The sequence below is a fragment of the Esox lucius genome, chromosome 14 (genome assembly GCF_011004845.1).
Source record: "Esox lucius isolate fEsoLuc1 chromosome 14, fEsoLuc1.pri, whole genome shotgun sequence".
Taxonomy (NCBI): Eukaryota; Metazoa; Chordata; class Actinopteri; order Esociformes; family Esocidae; genus Esox; species Esox lucius.
Genome location: NC_047582.1, coordinates 747,421 through 758,737, shown reverse-complemented (window position 1 = coordinate 758,737; position 11,317 = coordinate 747,421). Strand labels below are relative to the sequence as shown.

The window sequence follows — 11,317 nt, the reverse complement described above, 5'->3', positions numbered from 1 at the left end:
AAAGCATCAGCATTCTTGGTGAATCGGGGTGGAAACAGTGTCAGTGTTAAAATAATTCATTGGGGCGAGGCCTGTGGTGCCCCCTGTGAAGGAATTGGGTCCGGTGTCTGTGTGGTAGGTATACATGGTCTATATAATCGGGTCTGGTGTCTATATGTTAGGTATACATAGTCTATATTTTCATTGTCCCATTATTTATTGGATGCATTGGTTTTATACTTGTCAGCCATGTTGTCCACCATCTTGCAATGTATCTCTTATTCCTTATCACCCTATAGGAAGGCATGTATGAGACAGCTGTACACCAAAGGGCAGGTCAATCGGACTTATTGTTGATTTCAAGTACATTTTCATAGGTTTAGCCCAATTTTCACTGTACAGAAATGTCCAAGATGGGTTCTTGAGGCTTTTTTGCTCATCATGAGAAATGAGGCATGTACACAAAGATGCAGCATTCTAGATCAATCGGGTTGGAAAAGGCATCAATGTGAAAAAACTGAATGTGGGTGTGGCCTGTGGCGCTCCCTGTGGAGGAATCGGGTCGGGGTCTGTGTGGATGATATACATGATTTGTATTTTCATTGTGCCATAATTTAATGCACACATGGAGTGTATGTATCGATACGTTTTACACTGGTCAGCGGTTTTTCCGCCATTTTATATTTCTTATTCCTTACAACTCTACTGGGAGGCACCTATGACACACCTGTACACCAACATTCAGGTCAATCAGATTACCGGTTGATTTTAAGGAATTTATTATAGTGGTCATTCGAGTTAGCATAAAGGGCTTACTTTGTGAAGTCATTGCTCAGTAGACTTTTGACATAGCAACTTGTTTCATTATCAGCCTTGTTCAGAAGTATGGCCTAGAGTCTGGAAATTTACTTGCGAGTAAATTTGATGTACAGTTCAGAAGAAGATTAGTTGTAAATGCATTTGTTAGCATTAGCATTAGCTTGTGTTGAAAATTGTCAGATTTCTGGCAGCTGCCGTTTTGCTGTCCTTTGTGATATCAGCAAACAAATGCTCATAGTGTTATATGGGGGTAGTGTCAGAAGGCACAATGAATATGAAGGGTATAGGTTATTGTTCCATAAAGCAATGTAGACATTAATATTTTGCATACATATATTGTACAGTAATCAGACATTTTATCCGCCATCTTGCAAGATATCTCTTATTCCCAAAATAAATCCAAGGAGGAATGTATGAGACACCTGTATGCCAAAGGGCATGTGAATACGACTAACTTGGTAAAAGTATAAATATTTAGTAGGTTTTGGTAAATTTTCAATGTACAGAAAAATCCAAGATAGCGGATTTTATAGGTTATTGAGGCTTTTTTGTTCCTCGTGAGAAATGAGGCTTGTACAAAAAGATGCAGCATTATTGGTCAAAAAGGGTGGAAATGCCATCATTTTGAAAATAGCAAATTAAATAATGTATTGTAGCGCACCTGGTGGAGGAATTGGGGCGGGTTTTTACATGGTAGGTACTTGTGATAGTAGTAAGGGCTGATAAATGTGTTAAGTTTGAGAGTCTTTTGCAGTTTGTCCCAATCATTAGCAGTAGAAAATGTAAATGCTTGAAAGCTGAAGTTGTTGACTATAGTATGAGCAGAGAGAGGTATTTAACAGAGCACAGCAATCTGTCAGGCCTGATGTTGAGGTGCAAACTGAGGTAAGCCAGGGATTTACCTAAGAAGTATTTATACCAGCGAGTAAAGATTGCAATGATGGGTGTTGAAATTATTGGTGACAAAGTGCATAACATTGTAAAAAACTGTCTAATTTCTTGAAATTAATAAAGTTAGTGGCAAAGCTAGTCCAGCAATGGCATGATGGTAATTTTTACAAGATCTTGTTTTGCAGCATGGTGAAAGACACTTTATTGCAGAATAAAAAATCAATTCTGGGTGGATTTTGGACTGGAGATGGCTAAAATGTGGTTCGGAAAGAGTGAAAATGGTCAAACCAAATACAAACATACTTACAGGTATCAATATACTCTAACTCAGATCCATCTAAGGTGAGAATGTTTGTGGGGCAGAGGAAGAAACAGAATGCATATTACTGGAGTAGAGTTGTTGGATGTAAAAAAATATGCTACATGTAATTGAAGCTATGTTAAAGGGTTGTCAACACCAAGTTAATTGGAGAGCCAGAAAAATGCAGAATAGTGTAACCTATATTGCCATACCATTATCTTTATTTTACCAGGTAAGTATGACTAAAAACAGTAATTTTCTGCAACACCCTGGGAGCAATGTGGGAAACTCCTTTGCTTAGGGACAGATTGTTTTGACCTTGTTGTCTCAGACAGATCTTGCAATATTTCGGTCAGATACTCTAGCCACTTGGACAACTGCCCCATTCTTGGTTTAATAATAAAAAATATTTTTACTTTTTAAAGTGGTTTCTGTAGTCACCTATTTGGGTCATGGTCTTATAGTGATATTCTCAAATTATTTTGTTTTTAGGGAACTTTTTTAAGGCTTATATTATGCTCAAATACCCAATCTACTGTCTAAAACTGTAACTTCAGTCAGAACAGCCTCTGTGCTCGCTTTAATCGTGTGTTGGAAAAACTGAATTTGTTACGTTCGCAAGACCAGAAATTAAAGGAAGCATTGCCCCCAACAGGTTAATAAGGTCCTTAGAAGTAATTTGACCAACTACATGTCAGCCACACATTTATATTAATTGTAGCAGAACCATATGCTAGGAATTTTCTACCCAATATGAAAGCTAAGATTCTGTTGAAAGGAATGGCATATGGAACATATTCCTACGTGAATGACAGCTGGAGATACTTCTCGTGTGGATACTCAGTCTTTGATGTGAGCATGTCTTGACAGATTAAAAGTTGTGCCATATTCTTAAAATGTCTTTTGTAATGAACTTAACTGTGCTCCTGGGGATATTCAATGCCTTGCAAATGTTCTTACATCCTACCCCTGGTTAGTGATTTTGAAAAACCTTATTTCATATTTGGTTTAGATGCTTCGCCATCTTCATGTTTGTTTATTAAGAATTGTAATAAACCAACTGTGGGACCTCCCAGAGACATGTGTATTTAACATATGAAACCCCTTACATGAATACAGGTGGATCCTATTCAACTCACAACGTGAGTCTACAGTCTACAGACAACTGGTTGCATCACAGCTCATTCAGGTGTGTTATAGCAAAGGGACTGAATAATTATACAATCAAATATTTTCTGTTTATCATGTGATTCATTTAGACTCATTTGCATATTTTATTGTCACTTTGACCACATAGACATTTTTGGGTGATTATTGGCAAATCTGATTTGGATTTCATGTTGGAACACAATAAAAGGGGGAAAAGCAGTGGTGGCCAAAAGAGGCTTCATTAGCGTTATTTTAGCAGCAGGATATTATGCTGGCAGCGCTCATATTTTCTTTATCACAATAAAAGCCATCATTGAAATTTATAAGGCAATATGGTTAACAATCTAGTCTGTAAAAAAGAACAACATTGGAACGGACATTAAACATAATGTAAAGACTAGATTGTTAACTATATTGCCTTATATATTTCAATTGAGGCTTTTATTTTGAAATACAAAATCTGAGTTACCACTGCTAGCATAATATCCTGCTGCTAGAGGAACTGTAATGAAGCCTTGAATGGCCCTAACTAGGGAAAAGTCCAATCGTGTGAATACTTTTGAGTGGCACTGTAAACAGTTGGAACAGTACTGCAAGATTGCTGGGTTGGAAGTGTTATTTGAGTGAGGCAATTAATACTTATTGCTCTCCAGATGCCCAACGTGGCAGTTCCCTTGCATTTTGGAAGGGTTGGGTTAAAAGAGGAAGTCAAGTTTCAGTTGGACCTTGGACTGCAAATGAATATACAAATAAGTCAATTTATTTATTACATAATAAAACTTGCTCAGAAATCCTGCCTGGAGGCGTGGACTCATTTTGACCACAGGTCAAGTGTTCTTTGAACACCCTACCATACAAACAATACAGACACAAATGCCCTTGCCTGCCCTTATCAGATAGATTACCACCTCTAATATAAAGAGCAGGTTGAGACTTTTGTCTTACTGTGAAGTCTTACTGCAAAGTATTCAGGCCCTAGACTCTGCTAAACTCTGCTCTCTTCATGAAGTCAGTACAGTACATTGCCATCTTCATGTTCCTGGCTCTGGTTTGCGCAGTTCAGGTAGGGTCATAGGCCTGGATAGCAGATGATGTTAACCTGTGTCTAAACAATGTTACATGGTTTTTGGTTTAACATGACAGTTTATTTTTGCCTTGCTCACTTTCCCTGGGATGTTTTTTTTTTAACTGTTAAAGATGTATATTTGTCAGATAAAGAGTCATAGTCATTTGGAAAAAGAGTAATTGTAATTTTGCATATATTGCTTCAAGATAAAATTGCTTCAGATTGTAGTTATGTTGGGAGACACAGCAGATGAGTAGTAACAGGCCATCTACAGAATATACCAGCTACAGTGAGCCCAGATTAAAATAATCAATTTACAGATGCAGACAGCTCCTGTGCCAGACGACTGGACAGGGATGGGGACAGGGCTGATCAGCCGGGCCAAACGTTCTTTGCTCTGGAGATGGAATACTCTGAAGCCTGTTGGGGCTGGCTGCAGGGACCATGCAGAGTGTGGCACCAAATATTGCAGGTACTGCATTTTAAGAGAGATACAATGAAATGCAAAAAAAAAAATTACCATGCTTATTTTCACTGGCATCCTCATATTTTGTTATAAAAATACATTATCATGAAAATGTCATGCTTACAAATGCACATGTCAATAATTCAATATTTTGTCCTATTTTCTGCAGGGGAAATACATGTTCGTTTCACGTTTTAAACTCTTGAACCTCTTGAAAGATGAGATTGCAGATGTGACATTGGACTTGATTAGCCTGCACTGAATTTTAAAACCTAAGAAACAACAAACCAGCAAGAAACTAAGCCACAAAATGCCAAACCTCACCAACACATTAGATACAGAAAAATACATTTAGCTTAGGGTCAGGTTTGAGACCAGTCAGCAAGATATTTAAAATAACTAACTAATTTTAAACTGCTAATATTTCTTGGCCAAAAAGGTACTAGATACAGTGAAACATAAAATAAGCAATACATTTTGTAATGCTTTATCAACAGTGGTGGTATGTAAATACTGAGATATTCACATATGATCAACAAATGTTTGATAACAAAAATCAGACATGATTCACAAAATAACATGTAGCACGTTGAGTTTATTGAAATGCAAAAGACATGTACAACTGTGACAATTAAAACATTAAATTCTTTGTAAATATGTTAAACCGTTTTTTAAGATTGTACCCACTATGTAAATATATTTGTATGGTTTTTGAGAAATTGTAGTGCAACTATGTTTTTTTTCTTCAAGACTGACTGACCGACCAAGTGAGTGTCTGAGTGAGTGATCGAGTGAGTGACTACCCTTTGTTAAAAGGCCTACGCTGATGGTTCAACTGTGGTTAGAGACGCAGTCAGCCACACAGGAGACTAGGTATTAAAGAAACAAAACAAATTAGGATCAGTTGAGGATAAACCAAAACTTCACTGGCTACAAGCTTCAGTAGCTAAAAATACTAAGACAAAGGTAAAACAGTTTATGGTTATGGACGAACTGCAAACAACATATCTACCATCATAAATCGCTTGAAGTGTTGGACTGTGTGTCCTGAAACTCTGCTCACTCAGGAAGAGCAGGTTAGAGTGAGCGCAATGAGAAATATTGCTCTCTCCCTAATGCGCTTGACAGAACTTTGTGAAGGATTACATTAACTGCACAAAAAACGAACAACAAAAACATAATGTTGATTGACAAACAAGTACTATGCATATTTTTCCCACCACCAATTTTCTTAGAGTTGTATACAGACAATCAGTCTTTCCGTTTCTGTTCCTCTTCGGCCTGTTCAACTGTTTTAATAGAACAAGTGAATATAGTCAGTGGCACCGGCAGCTGCAATCCTGTATGCACGGTGTATACATGATTTTGTTTGTTGTTTTCTTTTTTAACATGTATATCTTCAAAATAAAATTCTGATAACAGATCCTATCTTTGGATTCATTTTTTGAATCGTTACTGACGTCGGCGAAGTTGGATTCACCAGTATTTTGTGCAAAATTAAGTAGCCTAGAAATTAGCAAACGAAAAAAATACAAATAAAATGTAAGGCTTTTGAAAATAGAAAGTGAACTATCTGTCCTGCAAGAGTTTGATGCAAGGGGGAGACGCAGAATGAACTTCAAATAGGTAGGAATGCTAGGCCTATTTAATTTTCTAATATGGCTTTTTGGATTGTTTATTGTAGCAGCTTGGTTTAGTCTTGCTGTTGCATATGTTGTTACTAGCTTTATGCTAAATGTTCTTATGATAATACTGGTAAATGAGGAAATCGGTTGCTTTTAATGCTGCCCTTAATGCATTGCATTAAAATAACACCTTTAATATTTCTAACTTTTCTCAGTCTCCTCCAGTTTTACATTTTAGGAGGAGATGAGGTCCTGGTACACACCTGCGGAGTACCTGGTTTGGGGGGCCCGTTGTTGTCCCTGTCCTTGTCCACCTGGTCATACTTTTGACCTAGTCTAGAATCAAATAGACTCTGGATTTAGCCAAGAGAAATGTATTTATTATTCTAATGGGAATAAATAAACTCTTAATATCTCACCCGGCACAGCCAGAAGAGGACTGGTCACCCCTCTGAGCCTGGGTCCTCTCTAGGTTTCTTCCTAAAATTCGGCCTTCTTAGGGAGTTTTTCCTAGCCACTGAATTCCAACTACTGTTGTAAAAAGGGCTTTATAAATAAATTTGATTGGTTGATTGATTGATAATCTGCTCCTCATTGCTTCCATCCATATACCTTGCATAAGCACATGTGCGTCAAGTACGTAGAAATATGTGCAGGACATCCGACAAAATAACATATTCTAAATTTTGACGTATCTAGTAGACATCAGGCATCAGTGGACATGAGGCGTTAAAACTACTTTTATAGCACGTTTCTCTGGGCTATATATAAAAAAGACAATAATGTGAATCAATCACTCTCTCTTGTTCACTCGCTGAGTGTACATGCACACGTGGGAACCTAGTTAGATGTTAAAGGTAGCCCACAAGCGGCGCAGGGTTCTTGTGGATAGCTACTATAAAATAGAATCCTTCCGGCGCCACTGAATTAGTTACCTGAACCAAATCATTATGAACATCGCAAATAACTAGTTGACAGTCACTGTTTTCATTATAGGTAATGTAGGCCATTAGCTAGCCATCTATAGTACCGGTAATCTGTTTCTTATTTAACACGTAAAACGCAGGTTTTTAGACGCAAATGGTGTTTCATACATTAGGTTTTGGATTAGCACAGGGTCATGAGTTTTGGCCACTTCACACAACAAAGCTGGCATTGGCCCATTAATAGCTGCTCTTCAAATCCCCTCCCTCATTCACCACAATCACTTCTATTCATGGCCTGGGTGAACTAGGCTTGCCTAGTTTTTCTTTCTTGTTTTTACAAAACAAACAAACCATGTTAGGTGGATGCATCTCATGTAGCAAGATAAGTTAAGGAAAAGTCCATTTAAATAAATACAAAATCTACTTCAAAAAGTAATTTCTGTTCCTTTATGAATTGAATTAATATGGAATTGTATCCAACCCTTTCTAAATATGGATTAATCAAACAGTGTGTAGACAACTTAACATCCAGCTGAAAAAATTAAGAGACCACTGCACCTTTTTCTTTCCAAAAAAGTTGAAAAGGAAAGTTTTCAGTGAGGAACAGAAGCGTTCAATTTGCAGTGGGAATTTTAACCATTCTGTTCCTCAATTAAAACCTTGCTTTTCAACTTTTTGAAAGTAAAAAAAAGGTGCAAGTGGTCTCTTAATTTTTTCTGGAGCTGTATATTCAATAAACAATATAATTTGGTTTGTCTGCTTTAAGAAACAGCGTTGCCAAATTATAAGTAACACACAAACAACATTACACAACCAAAACATAAAATGGGAACATAAAGGAAACCTGAGAATGAAATTTTTATATCAAATAGATTTTCGAATTAAATCCTATTTATCATCAAAATAGTATTAATTATTAAGATAAGATAACATGTTGAATCTGTAACATACATTATAACATAAAACAAAATACAAAACGTGAACTTAAGGAAAACAATGGTAGTGCTGTAAGATGAGTGGCATCATAACTTGGGCAGCATGTACTGTACCGGTCAAAGGTTTGGACACACTTCCCATTCCAAACTTTGCAATCTTAAATTACGAAAAGACCCATTATTTCCATCAGCCCATTATCGGTCTCTTCCCGGAGGATACGCAAGAATAAACGTTTTAGAACCAATTTAATGTGCTTTACTGTGTCCTAAGGTGGAGGTCTTTGTGGGATCACGAAATATATATCCCTGCCGAACTGTATCAGTGACATTTTTATCCCATACCGAAAACATCCGTCTGATTTGTTGTAAAATGAATACCCAATCAGACTGATATCTAAAGTCGACCATATCCAATCCGAAATATGCTAGGGATGAGGGATGGTCAGATCTTAATTTTCGTCGGATAGCCTAATTAGGATATCAGATAGAAATGCGTCCGAAAGATAAAAAGGCTGCATTAAGTCCGCTAAAATATTTTAACCTGTCTGGCAGTGGCCATTGATATTACACCTGCATTTTATATTATAGCTGGGCCAGTCTCAGATTTCTCATGATCTACAATTTAGTATTTTCATATATATACACACACACTGCTCAACACAATTAAGGGAACATGTAATCATCACCGTATAACTACCAGTGCCAACTGCCAATCCAACCCATCGACCTACATTCATTGCATAAATGAATGCCATGGCTGCACGAAAGAGGAGCAACGCGTGGTGCTATTTCACTGCTATAAATAAAAACATTGTGAACTGCAATGTATGTAGGAAAGTTGTTCACTACTGTGGCAACACCACAAATTTGCTTAAACATATGAAAGCCTACGAGAAAGAGAACTCAGAGCTGCAACAGAAAAGAAGGTAGGAGGGAAATGCCTCAGACAGACCCCCAAAACAGACAGAGTTCACTATCTTTTCAGAGAGGCAAGGAATATCCAGGTATATGGTAGTGAAATATTTTAGTCAAATACAATCTTCAGCATTGGTTAATATTACGTTAATGTTACATACATTTATTACTAACTGTAATTGGTCAGTGGTCATCATTAGCTGTTACTTATATAGACTATATTCAGACATTCAAACAACATATTCAGCCCATTTTTTACCTGAAATATGGAAATATGTAGTTGGTAATAGACTATAGCAGGGGTGGTGAATCTGCTGCTCGCAAGCAGCATGCGTCTCTTTGCCTGCTCCTGTGAAGCTCTTACTGAGCGGCTGTGGGCTGGGTTAAAAAAAAATATATATATATATATATAACTATATACTGTCTATATATACAGGTGCTGGTCATAAAATCTGAATATCATCAAAAAGTTGATTTATTTCAGTAATTTCATTCAAAATGTGAAACTTGTATATTATATTCATTCATTACACACAGACTGATATATTTCAAATGTTTATTTCTTTTAATTGTGATGATTATAACTGACAACTAATGAAAATCCCAAATTCAGTATCTCAGAAAATTAGAATATTACTTAAGACCAACACAAAAATTTTTTTTTAGAAATGTTGGCCAAATGAAAAGTATGAACATGAAAAGTAAGAGCATGTACAGCACTCAATATTTAGTTGGGGCTCCTTTTTCCTGAATTACTGCAGCAAGACAGTCTGTAGCACTGCTCAGGTGCCACAGCACTGCTCTTCTGCATTGTTGGGTCTGGCGTATCGCATCTTCCTCTTCACAATACCCCATAGATATTCTATAGGGTTAAGGTCAGGTGAGTTTGCTGGCCAATTAAGAACAGATAGTCCATGGTCCTTAAACCAGGTACTGGTACCTTTGGCACTGTGTGCAGGTGCCAAGTCCTGTTGGAAAATGAAATCTGCATCTCCATTAAATTGGTCAGCAGCAGGAAGCATGAAGTGCTCTAAAACTTCCTGGTAGACGGCTGACCTTGGACCTCAGAAAACACAGTGGACCAACACCAGCAGATGACATGGCACCCCAAACCATCATTGACTGTGGAAATTTTGCAGTCCAATGTGGATTCTGTACCTCTCCTCTCATCCCCCAGACTCTGGGACCTTGATTTCCAAAGGAAATGCAACATTTACTTTCATCAGAGAACATAACTTTGGACCACTCAACAGCAGTCCAGTCCTTTTTGTCTTTAACCCAGGCGAGACGCTTCTGATGCTGTGTCTTGTTCATGAGTGGCTTGACACAAGGAATGCGACAGCTGAAACCCATGTCTTGCATACGTCTGTGCGTGGTGGTTGCTGAAGCACTGACTCCAGCTGCAGTCCACTCTTTGTGAATCTCACCCACATTCCTGAATGGGATTTGTTTCACAATCCTCTCCAGGGTGCGGTTATCCCTATTGCTTGTACACTTATTTCTACCACATCTTTTCCTTCCCTTCGCCTCTCTATTAATGTACTTGGACACAGAGCTCTGTGAACAGCCAGCTTCTTTAGCAGTGACCTTTTGTGACTTGCCCTCCTTGTGCAAGGTGTCAATGGTCGTCTTTTGGACAGCTGTCAAGTCAGCAATCTTCCCCATGATTGTGTAGCCTACAGAACTAGACTGAGAGACCATTTAAAGGCCTTTGCAGGTGTTTTGAGTTAATGAGCTGATTAAAGTGTGGCATCAGGTGTCTTCAATATTGAACCTTTTCACAATATTCACATTTTCTGAGATACAGAATTTGGGGGTTTTCATTAGCTGTCAGTTATAATCATCAAAATTAAAAGAAAAAAACACTTGAAATATATCAGTCTGTGTGGAATGAATGTATACATTATACAAGTTTCACTCCTTGAATGGAATTACTGAAATAAATCAACTTTTTGATGATATTCTAACTTTATGACCAGCACCAGTATATTGTATACACTCACCTAAAGGATTATTAGGAACACCATACTAATACTGTGTTTGACCCCCTTTCGCCTTCAGAACTGCCTTAATTCTACGTGGCATTGATTCAACAAGGTGCTGAAAACATTCTTTAGAAATGTTGGCCCATATTGATAGGATAGCATCTTGCAGTTGATGTAGATTTGTGGGATGCACATCCAGGGCACGAAGCTCCTGTTCCACCACATCCCAAAGATGCTCTATTGGGTTGAGATCTGGTGAC

At 37.7% G+C, this 11,317-nt stretch overlaps 1 protein-coding gene across 2 annotated transcripts in view; it reads right to left on the bottom strand.

The window, feature by feature from the left end:
• Positions 1-3,646: 3,646 nt before the first annotated feature.
• scarb2c (scavenger receptor class B, member 2c) overlaps positions 3,647-11,317 on the bottom strand; it is a 71,287-nt gene continuing 63,616 nt past the window's right edge. Inside the window, exon 12 of one of the 2 annotated variants that reach the window (XM_010865264.4) lies at positions 3,647-4,680. In XM_010865264.4, coding sequence (XP_010863566.2) covers positions 4,474-4,680 — 207 coding nt within the window. In that variant the 3' untranslated portion in view covers positions 3,647-4,473. The remainder of the gene's footprint in view (positions 4,681-11,317) is intronic. The other variant, XR_827437.3, reaches the window with a different exon arrangement.